This window comes from Etheostoma cragini, chromosome 4 (genome assembly GCF_013103735.1).
Source record: "Etheostoma cragini isolate CJK2018 chromosome 4, CSU_Ecrag_1.0, whole genome shotgun sequence".
Classification (NCBI taxonomy): domain Eukaryota; kingdom Metazoa; phylum Chordata; class Actinopteri; order Perciformes; family Percidae; genus Etheostoma; species Etheostoma cragini.
Window position 1 is genome coordinate 1,895,220 of NC_048410.1, and position 14,231 is coordinate 1,909,450.

The 14,231-nt window shown below is 40.6% G+C and overlaps 3 protein-coding genes across 3 annotated transcripts in view; 2 read left to right on the forward strand and 1 right to left on the reverse strand.

Moving 5' to 3' along the window:
- Nucleotides 1-2,593, reverse strand: part of LOC117943383 (uncharacterized protein C20orf85-like) — a 14,171-nt gene extending 11,578 nt beyond the window's left edge. The window contains exon 1 of the mRNA XM_034869470.1: nt 2,545-2,593. The gene's annotated coding sequence lies outside the window, so the exon portion shown is untranslated. The remainder of the gene's footprint in view (nt 1-2,544) is intronic.
- chmp4ba (charged multivesicular body protein 4Ba) overlaps nt 1-4,094 on the forward strand; it is an 11,018-nt gene extending 6,924 nt beyond the window's left edge. The window contains exons 2-5 of the mRNA XM_034869925.1: nt 1,199-1,376; nt 1,725-1,839; nt 2,697-2,823; nt 3,416-4,094. Coding sequence (XP_034725816.1) covers nt 1,199-1,376; nt 1,725-1,839; nt 2,697-2,823; nt 3,416-3,480 — 485 coding nt within the window. The 3' untranslated portion in view covers nt 3,481-4,094. The remainder of the gene's footprint in view (nt 1-1,198; nt 1,377-1,724; nt 1,840-2,696; nt 2,824-3,415) is intronic.
- Nucleotides 4,095-9,321: 5,227 nt separating this feature from the next.
- Nucleotides 9,322-14,231, forward strand: part of ahcy (adenosylhomocysteinase) — a 13,210-nt gene continuing 8,300 nt past the window's right edge. Inside the window, exons 1-2 of the mRNA XM_034869911.1 lie at nt 9,322-9,512; nt 12,914-13,104. Coding sequence (XP_034725802.1) covers nt 9,485-9,512; nt 12,914-13,104 — 219 coding nt within the window. The 5' untranslated portion in view covers nt 9,322-9,484. The remainder of the gene's footprint in view (nt 9,513-12,913; nt 13,105-14,231) is intronic.

A 14,231-nucleotide genomic window follows, 5' to 3' on the forward strand; every position in this document is an offset into this window, starting at 1 on the left:
CCCCCCCCCCCACACACACACACACACACACACACACACATGACTCAAAAGGCTGGTTTAGTTTGGCGGCTCCCTTGATGACTCGTGAGTTACCATGTCAGCACCAAAGGGGACTTCCTTGTTTTTCTGGTTTCAGTATTTGTTCCCAGATAGAAACTGAAGTGCTGCATACAGAACAATCAGTCAATGTACAGTCTCTTCTTCCGAATCAACCAAAACAAGTCGGAGGTGTTCTTTCTATCCTTACTTTATCTATGTGAGACCAGATCTCTGTGAGCATTGTGAGATGCAGGGTCTTGTTCAAGAGAGCAATAGTGAGGGGGCAAAAAACTGCTAAAACAGCCTGACTGAAGCATATTGTGTGTGTCTGCAGGCAGATTTGGCTCAGACAGAATTTGATCAGATTAACTGAGTCCAGCACAGCTCTTCCTGCTCCTAATGTGAACTGAAACACTCACAGAAGGTAAGCTGCTGCTGCTGCTGCTGCTGTATGGTCACGTTGTACCAAAGGTCCACTGGTCACGTCTTCATGTGGCTCCGGCGCAGCGCCAACGTCCGCTGGAAATGTCCTCAAAAGCACGGTGTCTTTAGGCAGGCGGAATTTGTCTTCAGTTATGTGTTCTACTGTCTTGTCAAAGTCAAAGTACTTTTATATACCTAAGGAGAAATTTGCATTGGACACTGAGCAACTTAGTTGAAAGATTTACAGACACAATGACAAGCACAGGGTTAAACAGTTAAAAAACAAATATACAATCAACATATGGGCTACTCGAGGGCCTGTGCAAATAGCATTGTTGTCTCTCTTTCTCTCACGCTTTAATTGGAAGCATCCCATTTGAAAGATAGATAGATAGATAGATAGATATTTATTGATCCCAAAAAAATGGGAAATTACAGTGTTACAGCAGCACACAAAATATACATACATACAATATACATGAAATAATAATAATTATAATAACAAAATATAAGAATAAAATATAAGAATGTAAGAACAAATATTTAAGTATATACAAGATCGGAAAAAAAAAACTAAATGTGCAACTGTTTAAATATAAGTATGCTAAAAAAATGTAAATGAACACAACGTGAAGACCATTAGCAGGGTTTTAGAGCAAGTCCGAGAGTCTACAGTCCCGTTTGCCAAAGGCGTGAGTAGCTGTCTCTTGAACTAACTGGTTGTTCTCCTGTCCAGCGGCTCTACAGGCCTTGAAAAGGAAAAAGCGGTACGAGAAGCAGCTGGCTCAGATCGACGGCACGTTGTCTACCATTGAGTTCCAGAGGGAGGCGCTAGAGAACGCCAACACCAACACAGAAGTGCTCAAGAACATGGGCTACGCCGCCAAGGCAATGAAGGCCGCGCACGAAAACATGTAAGAGAGACTACAACTCATTCTTGTTGTTGAGGTTATCGTAAGTAAGATATGAAGTATGTGTAACGAGTTACTGCACACAGTATTGCCTACTTACAATAGGCTACTTCTGCTGTGCGTCAACCCCTTTAGTGACGTCTTTTGTCATTCCTTGTTTTGCTTGGATTGGTGGCCCGTGTATCTAATGGCATGTGGTCCATCACTAGGATATATTGAGACATGTTTTCAGTTATGTGTACATTTTGTTCTCTCTCTCTCTCTCTCTCTCTCTCTCTCTCTCTCTCTCTCTCTCTCTCTCTCTCTCTCTCTCTCTCTCTCTCTCTCGCTCTGGATCCTTCTGTGCCACAGGGACATAGACAAAGTGGACGATCTGATGGCCGACATCACAGAACAACAAGAAGTGGCTCAAGAAATCTCAGATGTCATTTCCAGGCCAATCGGTTTCGGAGATGAGTTTGACGAGGTGAGAACATAGACCAGAAGCCTAGACCAGAACCCTCTCAGATAATCAGGAAGCTCAGCTGCGTTTCAACCCGTGGCTCCAGAGTCTAAATTCACCTGGCATACTTCTGACGTGCTCTGGTTCATTATATTTTCTGATGGCCCTTGCTGGAACTGTTGTAGTGCTAAACATCGCCACTTGGTTAGACAAAGACATCACACACCTGCAACATCTTGTGTACAGCTTCATTCACTCCCCAAACAAGCCCTGGTAGACTCTAGTATCCCCGTTAGGACCCCTGCATGTCCCCATTTGCATCCTCGTCTTAGTTGTTGCAACTCAGAAGTGAGGTGCTTAGAGAAGATGCTTTCTACCCCACACATCCTTTAGTATGTATCTGTGCAAAGCTGTAGACTCAAGACTTGGACTTGAGTTGCAAAAATTAGGACGAGTGAGTCGACTTACCTTGAGAATGGAATGACTTGACTTGGTGACCCATAAAGGATGCACGCAGTGTCTACAAACGCTAATACACACTTGAAGCTGCTCACATTAGTATAAAATGGAGGAAACTCAGATGAGACAAACTAGCCTTGCTTTATAAAATGAATTAGTCTGTCCGTGGTGTGCCCACACAAACCTGGTTGCTTGGTTAATTGTGCGTGTGTGTGTGCGTGTGTGCGTGTGTGTGCGTGTGTGCGTGTGTGCGTGTGTGCGCGTGTGCGCGTGTGTGTGTGTGTGTGTGTGTGTGTGTGTGTGTGTGTGTGTGTGTGTGTGTGTGTGTGTGTGTGTGTGTGTGTGTGTGTGTGTGTGTGTGTGTGTGTGTGTGTGTGTGTGTGTGTGTGTGTGTGTGTGTGTGTGTGTGTGTGTGTGTTCAGGATGACCTTATGGCTGAGCTGGAAGAGCTGGAACAGGAAGAGCTGGACAAAAACCTTCTGGAAATCGAGGGAACAGAGGACGTCCCTCTACCCAGCGTACCATCTACATCACTACCATCTAGACCAGGTATTAAATCACTGAAACCTCGTGTTGTCCTCCCGTCCACCATGCAACTTTTGGTTTTTCTCAGTCCAAATTAAAAACAACCTTTTATGTTCTTTTCAAGGTGTTCTTGTCACTTTTGTTCTGTGCTTTTTTGTTGTTTTTCTGCGCGATTTCAACAGGGGTTTTTCCTAAACCTTTTTGGCGTTTTTGTTGTTTTTTTCCCTTAATTTTTGTCACTTTTTTCAATGTTCTTTTTAAAAAGATATATTCAAATGCTTTAAAATTGAATAAAACACCCAAATTCAAAGAAATTAGTAAACTGATCATTTATTTTACTTGTAAGGAGCGTCGTAGGGAACCATCTATTTCTTTCTTTTTTTATGGACATATTGGTTAATAGAAACCCAAATTTCTGATAAAGAAACTGTTTTAGAAAATGGGTAAAATTTGACAGGAGGGTTAAAGAAACATGTATTAAATTAAATTAAATTCACACACACACACACAATCACACACACACCACCACTATGCTACATACCTACACCACATCACAAAAGTCCACACAATGGAATAATGCCATGTTTGATTCCTGTTTGTTCCTCTTTTTTTTTAGCCAAGAAGAAGGTGGAAGAAGACGAGGACGACATGGCGGACCTCGAGGCCTGGGCGGCTAACTAAGCTAGCTTGCCCTGCTAGCTAGCTAGTGCCCCTCTCCTGTCTGTCTCTGTGCAACCAGGCTGCTCCCAGACATCTGGAAGAGAGACAGGGACTATGGGCTGCTGAGCTGGCTGCAGGCATGCTGCAGGCATGCTGCTCTATCTTAAAGCCAACGTCCCAATATCTAACCATACCCCAAACCTAAAGTATGCACTTGTGACTTAAAATGAAATGAACCCGGGCTTTTCTATTCTTTTATTAATGTCCCCGTAAGATCCCTTTATTCCAGCTGTACACTCCTCAGTTTCTGAAGGGCAAGAGAGTACGGAAAGCATATGTCATGCCCCAACAGCCTGTGGTTACCAAAATCAAAGAGTACATGAATGCACACTTTGGGCAGGAGAGTGCAAGTGCATACTTCTAGGCAAGGGTGTGAGGAGGAACAGGACGAGGTTTGTTTCTGGGAGGAATGTGAAGAATAAACCGATGCGCGGGGGAAAATAGCAACAACAGAAAGACAACATGATTCAGCCATTTTTCTGCTTCCCGCGTGCGTTGTCATCTCTCTGCTCTTCTACAATGATGACGACAACCCATCTACAGCATCTCTGCTAAATCTCAGCAGCAGCAAAAAATAAAGAAATAAATAAAAAGGATTGAAAGATGACAATGTAGGATTTTCTCATTGAAACGCTGTCACACTACAAATATACATGTTACACATTACAGCAGTGGAAACATCTTGTTAAGGGTCCAGGGTTTGATCCTTCTGTCAGCCATATCTCCTACTGAAGTGTCTGGGGCAACATCTGGACCACTCATTAGGCACTCTGGTTCAATTCCTAAAATGTCAATATAGCAGAGTATTGTCAATAGGTCTTTACTTTCTATCACTGAACATGACCGTTGCACCAATCCCTGGTTTTAACCAATGGCTTGGATGCTCATACCGAAGCCATTGGAACTGTTTTTTTTCAGATCTATGTATTGGATCTTTAAGAAAACTGGACATTTAACACAGATTTGAGATATGAATTTTCAGTAACAATTCTCCTGTCTGTTAGTGAAATTTAGCTTATAGCTAGGAGACTCATTAAGTTCATTGATTTCCAACCTTTTTGGCCTGTGAGTCTTTAAAAGGAGTCAATGTTGACCTCTAATATGGCTGACAGTGGGCGCGTTATAACACCTTGGAAGGCCTCTGTCCCTCAGTTTAAATTGCATGTGCCTGACACCTTCAGCGCCTTTTCTGTCCTGTGGTTTAACAGTGATATACTCTGAGAAAATCCTAAATTGGTTCTACTTAAAGATTGATGTGGGTGTGGGTGAGCGTGTGTGGTGTTTTGGTTTTTTCAGCCTTTTGACACAGTGACCTCTTGTGAATATTTAGTCAAATGGAGACGGGTGAGCTGGATTATTTTCTTCATTTGCTCTTGACTCACCTGTACTGCAAACGTTATTTAAACATGGAGACACATGTTGGTTCCATGCTGATCTTCATAATAAAACTTTTGCTCACTGTCCCATTACTTATGGCTGCAGCTGCACTCCCCCCCCCCCCCCCCCCCCCCCCCCCCCCCCCCCCTTATCAGCAGACACGTTTATGAATGGACGGATTGGGGTCGGTCCACAATCAAAATGGACTGAAATTTAAAAAATCACCAAAGTCTTTAAATTTAATGAAATAGTTACTTGAAAGTTGTGCTCATTTTTTTTGAAACACAAAATCACCTTATTTGTGAGTGGGTCAACCCCAGTCCTGACATTTAAAGACAAGCTATTGCAAAGAAACTTGCTTCTTCTCTGTTTACCTCAAATATCACTCACTTTCTATCCAACGTCTCAAACAACGTGACCTGTAGCCAGTTCGGCTCAGATCTTCTGTGTGGCCGCCATCTTGCTCTGTGACTGGGGTTGTATAGTTTTATCGTAATAAAGTTGGGGAGCAGGTACGGTGACTTCTGCATCTGTTATGTGTCTGAAATAAGTTTAGCTTTCATGCTTTGATCATTCAGCGGCCATCTGGACCCTGGTTCTGCATAGTTGGCATTGGTGTCTTCTGGTATTTAACAGTCTATCTTGTCTTTCTCATGATCACTTCCACACATCTCAAATACTATACTGTACTTAGGGGAGATTTTGAAGCACTTTACTTGAATATTTCCATTTTATGCTACGTTTCTGCATACCCGCCGCTACTTCTAAAGCTTGATTTATAAAATCTACGCCGTTGCTGCGTACGTAGGTACGTGCAGACACGACTGCATGTTGACACAAAGTTAACTGTGTTATCTATTTGTCTCAAATGTGGCACAAAAATGCTGTTTCTGAGCTTTTTATGACTTTTTTTTTGTCATACTGGTGAGCATTGGTGCTCGCTGTAACCTGAAGACCTTAATATATTTTATGCAGAGCTTAAGAGTAAAACTATTTGTTTTGTGTGTAACTTAGGAATGAACGTCTTTATTATGCAAATTGGCAATTGTTTGACATTGTAGATGTTAATGTATTGCTCCCTTATACTAATCAAATCACTTTGCAACAGCAGTTGTATTACTGACTGCATTCATGATAACAATAAAGTTATGAAAGGACACATTCCAAAAAGCCACTTTATAAACAACCTTGTTTGTTACATACAGTATCCCATGTGAGTTAAATATTTTAAAATCTGAAAAGAGAATTGGTGACAGTGGCATGTTTTGTACTATAGATTTGAGTAAGAATCTTAACTCAAGCCTGCCAGCCTTGAGACCGATGGACTGACAGTCAGCTGTGGTCCTGAGCAAAACCACTTAAAACGCTGCTCTTAAATTAGCTGAAGGATAGGGTTTCTACCAGTGGGCTCGGTTTAGCCACTTCACCATGAGGCTTTGAGTCTTTCACCTCCTGTATCTCTTGGCTCGTGGTATAGTCACTATATTTTCTAGCTATATATTCATCATCATTTTCAGGAAAATTAGGCTTCTCAGAAATGACATCCACTGGAATGTTAATAGTACCGTACACATTGTAGGACATGTTCTTAAGAAAGGTTCGTGATCTGCCTCAGACTGTTACTGAATTGGTCCTATCTCCTTTCAGTGTGGCCCGTTCTGATCAAAACTACAGTAAAACAGAACCCGAGTAACTGGAAAACCTGACAGGGAAGTGGGTCTTTTTTTTAGAAAATACGATATTCCGATATATTGGCCGGTATATAAGTATTTAAAAAAAAAAATCCTAAACATAAACAGATTTCCCTAACATTAGTTATCTGTAGTTATTTATGAGTTCTCACTAAAATACTATAATTTGTTTTATTGTCACAACAGAAGAGAAGAACATGAAAATGTATTAAAGTTCTGATAAATAAAATGTATAAAAATACAAACTTAAGATATGAAACTTAAAGTCCCTCGACCAAAAACACAATGAAAAACTGTATAATCATCGTGGGACGGGGAACGTTGTAGAGCGCCCTCTGGTGGACAAACAACGCCAATGCTCATAACAGGGTTGACCGTCCGTGTTTCGTTTCTTTTTTTAAATGTTAATTTATGAGAATCATATATTTGTCATTATATTCTTGATGATTTTGATGAATGAATAGATAAGCAAAACAAAAAATATAAATGCTGATACCAATAGTTCGTTATTTGATATTTTCTTTCAACAGTTGAAATGGGCGACAACAACATCAACAACAAAGCCTGTTCCATCCATCAAGTTTCCATCCACTCGTCAATCGAATTATCTGAAGTTTGGTAAAAAAAAAAAAAAATCATGCAAATAAAGCAGTGTGTTTCCATCCAACGGCTTTAAAGCAAATTAAAACCTGTGCGTAATGACTTCACGTGCTGTTTAGCGAACAAAATACATTGAATTGATTTTAGACATTTTAAGGTGTTTCCATTCATTTTCGCACCGAATCGAACAACATTCAAACAAACTTTGCGAACAAAGTTTTTTTAGACAAAACGGATCTTGCCGTCTACCAACACATGATCAATATTGGACAAGTTGTAATAGTGCTTCTGTGCCAGCTGATAGCAACATATCAAGCTATAATAATAAAATAAAACAACGACGCTATCAACACACTGCTATGATGATGCACATGCAACTTGCCTTTTAGTTTTTTTAAAGGCGCTTTCATTGTGCATTTTTATAATGTGGTCAAGGAGAGTCAAAACCACAGTATTTCCTTCTGAAAATTAGTCACACAAAATGTGCTCACTTACTTTCCTTCTCTACGTTACTTTGACTTTTAAATGCATGATTCATATGTACAGCTACTGAATATTCTTAAAAACCATCATGTCATATTCTCCATTGATTCCCAATCAACTATCAACGTGTTAAAGGTGCTCTGAGCGATGCTGGGTGGCGTTCCTTCTTGTTGACGTTAGAAGTATTTTCAAACAAAACGAGACTTGCTCGCCCACCCACCCAATCGCTTAGAGCACCTTTAAGATTAGATGTAGTTGTGTATGTGATGACCTTTGCCCCCAGGAGCAGTGAGACAAGGTCCAGTATGGAGGAATTACTGGGCCAAAGGCCAAGGCTGGGGTGAGAGTTAAGATTGGGCAATGGCTAGTGTTAGCGAACACACAAACACACACACACACACACACACACAAACAGATGTACAAGACTGTATAATATATCTTTTTAATGTTGCATTAGTTAATATGACCATTTATTGCTGCATTTTGCGTCGTCTTATGATCTTATTATACACACATTTCATTGACACAGAATGTTATATTTGCACTGTAACATTTGGTCCAGACTATTTTTCACAGTTTTAACAACTTAATGCACAAGTAGGCAAAATGTGTGTTTGCTCCACTCCATAGTGTCCTTTTCATGTTGGCTTTATAGTTCTTAGCGTTTCAGTTTCTTGGCCAAGTGTTTCTCTACTGTTGCTAAACCGTAGAGTTCACAGCTGTTTAGCAAAGACCGTCCACATTGACCGGCTCTGCTGGTTTCATGTAGTTTAGCCTGAATTCCTGGCCTGCTCAGCTGTCCTTTTTTTAAATACTGCACCACTAGTCTGAATAAATAGCCACTACTTAATTAATTCCACACCATTCTTTGAATAAACATACTTTTAAACGGACTTTTCTTACCCTTGTCACTCTTCAAATAGCTGAAACTCAGCTGCCGTAAGTCCACATTGACTCTGCTTAGATTGGCGGGCTCCATTGGCTTGAGGCAGTCTCATCTGATTGGCTGGGGTAGCCGGCCCCAGGTGTGTCAGTTAAGGCTTTGGTAATATTATAAAAGACACCTTTATTTGGGAATATGAAGCATTTAAGCACAGTGTAAACTACAATTACTGTAAAGTAGATTTTGGCACGTATAAAAGACAGAGCCACAATTAGGTTATAAAACACAGGGCCTTTAGGTGATTTTGCACTCTGGTTATGCAAGTCCTTTGAAATATATATATTTCTTAATTTACTAAAAGTACTAATCAATTCACCCAGCCATCACCATGAACACTCAGATAACTTATGGATTTAAAAAACAAAAACAATCTAGTTCAGTTCACAGAAGAAAAAAAACTTGCAGTTCAACATTCATGCTAGTACAAGTCTGTAGGTGTGGAGTAAAATGTGTTTGTGTAACCTAAAACATTATTATTCAGCCCAATTACAATACAAGGGGATGTAATGCAATGTGATACAACACAGAATAGAATAGTAACAATGTTACTTATGTACCAAATTGAAAAAAACACCGAGCCAAGACATAACTTTCTTCAACCAGAGACTGTTGTCACTTGTTATCATTAGCTGTCTGCCCACATCAACGTCATCCAATCGAATCACTCACACTGGGGGCGGGAGCTACCGCAGCCAATAGGAATCCAGAGTAGATCCGCGTTCGAGCCACCCCGACGTGTGCACTGGTTTGAATGCGGCTTGCAATATAAAAGGCAAGCCGTCATGTTGCTGTCCCTCCCTCTCTGACTCTGTCCGTCGGCTAGGCTGCCGCAACATTCAACCTGCCCGGAACAAACCACTAGTAAACCACCATGTCTGAGAAACTTCCCTTCAAAGTTGGTGAGTGTCAACGTTTATTATTTTAACCGTGGTTATCGTAACAAGCTAGCTAGGTTTCGTAGGGATTGCTAGCTAGCCTGTTGCAAAGTTTATGGTAACCGTGCATGTTGGGTTACCTAACGGCTCTTCGAACGTTACCAGCCGGATTTAAAGCTAACTGTTAAAAGGAAAAAAATGTATCTTAAACAATGATGTGCTGCTAATTCCAGCTTTCATAACGTTAGCTAGCTCTCTCATAACGTTAGCTCTTTCATAACGTTAACTTGCTAGCATGTGGTGAATACGATATGACGTTGTTGTCATTTAGCGAGTGTTTACCATATACTGTTCGTTTGAGTCATTCCAAGCTAACTACCTGTAACTAGTAATCTTGGATACTAGCAGTTGGTGAACGTTTGTTTAAATTTGCGACTTAATCGTAATTTAACGGTCTACTAGCGCCGAGCGTGGACTTCTGTGTGAAGAGAAACGACGGCCACAGCCTCTGGGTCTTGTAGTTTATTAACGGGTCCAGACGTGCATGTGGGATACCATGACTGTTTGCAAACTACATTTCCCGTGATGCCTAACTCTTCACCGCCTTTTTTTTTTTTTTTTTTTTGTCTATGGCCGGTTTTTACATGAGTGACAGCAACAGGCAGATTGAAGCTGCACTGAATGCACGTGGGCCTCCCGGGGAGCAGCTTTAGGAGCTAAATTATTCTTATTAAATATTTAGACAAGAGAAAATATTCCATAAGGTATTTTGAATTTGGCTTCGGAAATATAAAGGCACCATATGAGGGAACAATTTAAGTAAAAAAACAAACTACTCAAAACGGTTATTTTTGCATTGAACAAAATTAAACAAATGCACTTATACATAAAGAACGCGTTGCCTTCACGTCGAAATATCCGGGAATGCATGCAAAATGTGAGATGTTGTTGGGTATTACATTGCGATCATTATCTGCCAGATGGACATGTGTTGACTGCTGTGAAGCAGCTGGCCAGAAGCACAAGTCTCTTGGTGCCTAATTTTGTCTGTAGGCCGGTCTTGGTCATTGAAATGAAGCAGTGACAATTCTTCTGATTTATGTTTTAGTGGCTTTGCTGTAATTAATACATTCACTGTGGTGTTACAGTGCATTTTGTCATTGATGCAAGTCAGTCATGCTGCAGTGGGTTATTCCATTCTTCCTCCTATGATCCGCTTAATTTCAGGAAATATAATGGCAGCTATAGGATATTTGTTTCTGGACATTTTAGATTAGAGTATACTTTATTCATCCCACAACGGGGACATTTTGTCATTACAGCATCAGCATTTTCTTCAATAACAGCAGACAACAAACGCACAAACAAGTAAACACGCAAGAAATACAGGCAAGAAATAGACAAAAATGATTATATGGCAGACTGAAAGAAAGCAAAATGGTGTCAAATAAAGGTATTTTAAAGTGCGGTTGCCATGATACAAGAAACAATACCGCGGTGTAAGTGACATTAAAATTAAATTGAATGTGCAATTAGTGTATGGAAGAAAGAGTTGGTAGCATAATATAAATTCTATTAACCTGCGTAAATAGGATGCAAGATTGGTTGATCGACTAGTCAAGGGAATTATTAGCAAATTAATTGATAATGAGAGTAATATAGTGGCAGCCCAATGTTCCAGTGACACTAAGTACCACGTTTTGCATGGAAGTTTTATTTTATAATGAGTGGAAGCCATTATAAGTTCAACATACAACCTTGCTGTATTCTCTTTTCAACTGACTGGCCGGATGTGGACATTTGGCATAAAGTTTACTTTGGCATGTGTACATTGTAGACAATTATACTTTAAATCCTAATACTGTACTATTTGGCTTTGGATGGGATTTGAACCCCAAACCCCACCAGTATTACTGCTGTGCTCTGGTCATCCCCCCCGCATTCAACATTAAAGAACTGTTTTTGCTGCACAGGCTGCGTGAATTCCCACTAATCGGGTCAGGAACTGGCTTGAAGAACCAGTCAGTTTGTTAGTTAGTTGCAGTTAGGCCAGAGGTGTTTGCACAGCCTCCAGCCTCTGGGGTAAGGGTGGAGGGTGGTTGTACTTTGGGACTTATATACTGCCCCCCCCTCCCCCGCAGCGTTGTGAGGCCTTTATTTTAGAGCCTTGCTTCACTTCCTGTTAAACCAGGATGGATTCTGTTGTATCTTATAGGACGGAGGATGGCGTGTTGCAGCTGTGGTAATTCTGGTCAATTGCATGTCCAGCTGGTGATGATCAAACGACGGTTAGCCTGGTGTTCAAGCTACACTTCTTCTGCTCGTGTTCTTTGCAATAATATCTTAGTTTTATAGGATGTGATCAGCAACGTGGTTGGGTTAAAAAACACATTTTGTACAAAGCATCAGAGGAACAGTGCTGCTACAGAAACAAGAAGTGAAAACAAGAACAAGCCGGTGTTGTGAGCTGTCCAGTACTTTAATTCACTTTCACACCACTTAAAAATTAAAGCCAGTTTGACTCCTTACAACACATCAACTCTTAATTGTTATTCACTTGTTCTGGCATGTTTTAAGGACTAAAGCTACGTTGCATCAGTCACAATGCAACTCTGCCACCTACAAAGTCGAAGGTATTTAATTACGGACAAGATGAATTTTGGCTTACTTTGCTCGTTTTTTAAGTGTCACGTTGCGAATGCATAGTTACACCTCGCTGTTGCATTAATTCGGTGAGATCATGTTCTCCACTCGGATTAATCAGTAGCAGCAGGTGTCTGACAATGGGAAGAAGTGATTGAACAGACGGCTGTGGTTGTGTGACTTTTCCCTAACGAGGGACGCCGTGCGTAACGTGGCTCTAATCCGTGTTGTGTTTAGCGCAAACTGTGAATTTTGCCTCCAGCAAATGAAATAACAACTTGGATTAGTTGTTGCAGAGCAATAACTTCTATTAAATTAAACAGAACACTTTTTAAATTGGACGGTTTGATTTGACACATCAGAGGATCTCATTACTGATGTTTGGTTATTTCTTATTTTTTTTTATTGAAACATTCCAGATTCAAACTGGGTTTAAATAAAAAGTACATTGTGGAAGACTATAAGAAATCTTTAGGTGACAAATCTGCTTGAATGCAGGATCATGAAGCTTGGTGACTGTTTCTTGGAGAGCTGCAAAGATTAATCTATTAGTTGTATACTTTTAAATTAATCGCCGGCTATTTTAATAAGCGGTTAGTAGTTTTTACAAAAAAAGACAAGGGCGTTTTGGGAAAACACAGATCCACATTTTCACCATTTCTCTCATTTCACAGACCAAACCAATGGATTACTTGAGAAAATGATCAACGGATAAAGCATTGGTTGCATCCGTGGTTTATTGTAACAATCATGTTTTGACGTCTTGTCGTCTCCTCTCTTAGCTGACATCAGCCTGGCCGAATGGGGGCGCAAGGCCATCGACATTGCGGAGAACGAGATGCCCGGTCTGATGAAGATGAGGGAGCTGTACGGTCAGTCCAAGCCGCTGAAGGGCGCCCGTATCGCCGGCTGCCTCCACATGACCCTGCAGACCGCCGTGCTCATCGAGACCCTCACCGCCCTCGGGGCTGAGGTGACATTTACCAGCTGCTTATTCATATTTAGGCTTCAAGGGAGCATCTACTGCTTTTTGGTGACTGGTCCTACCAGGGCACCATGGCAGGAGGCGTTTACTTGCTGTACTTTTGAACTTTTGCCCCATTCTACATCAAATAGAAGTCAATGTTTTGTGTCCCAGAATGGACAAAGGGATGTCATTTATTTAGTTTCTTAGATGACAGACGTTAAAAGCTCAATTTTAAAAACCCCAAAGCTTCAAATGTAGAAATAAAGCTATTCGTTACAGCCCTAAAAAAATGAATGTGATGCAATAGAAACTTGTATTAATGACGTGGATTTTCACACATGTAATATCTGAAGCTTCCAGATGCTGTGATTTGGTGTGGTTGTTATTTATATATATATATTTTTTTTTTAATGGTTGGGAAAGAATGGAAGCATTTCAGAAAAAAAAACCAAATTTAATGGAGAAGCCAATCCTACTTTCTGTTGTACTGCAATACGTGAACTTTGTTTCCACCCAGTCCCAGTAACATATTTTTGGTTGTACATTTTGAAGTCTAGTTAAACTTTTTCTATAAGAGAAAACAATCCCTACCAGATCTGCGTTTGGCTCAGTTAGGCCTAGTCTTTGTCATTAGAGTTTTCTTCATTCATATATAGCATAATAAACACACTTCCTGTGAATTATAGGTCAATACATTAAATACTACAGTACTTTAAACAAATAGGCTACGAGCAGTTTGGTTTTAGTTTGTTAACAATTCCATTTTATATCAGGAGCTGCCGAGCATAACTCCCGTCATCTTCTTCCTTGCTAAAGTGCACTACAGCTGTAGTTTTTGAGAGTGATGTTTTATTGATCCATTTATCTGAACAAGCCGTCTCTGATCTCTGATAGTCTGGGATTTTTCTCCCTGCGTCATGACCGGTGTGTTCCGGTATCATGTTGTTTTTGTCAGTCGGACCAGGACTGGTTTCATGCTGCGGGAACAAGCACCCAGAGAGCCAACAGAGTAAAAAACATTGTGTTATCGGTGTATTAGCTCGGCTTGAACTTTTACTTTCCAGTAACTGGGTTACTGGGAGGAAACTGACTGTAGAACCCACTTTCACATGCCTCTGGGCAGCATTTGATTT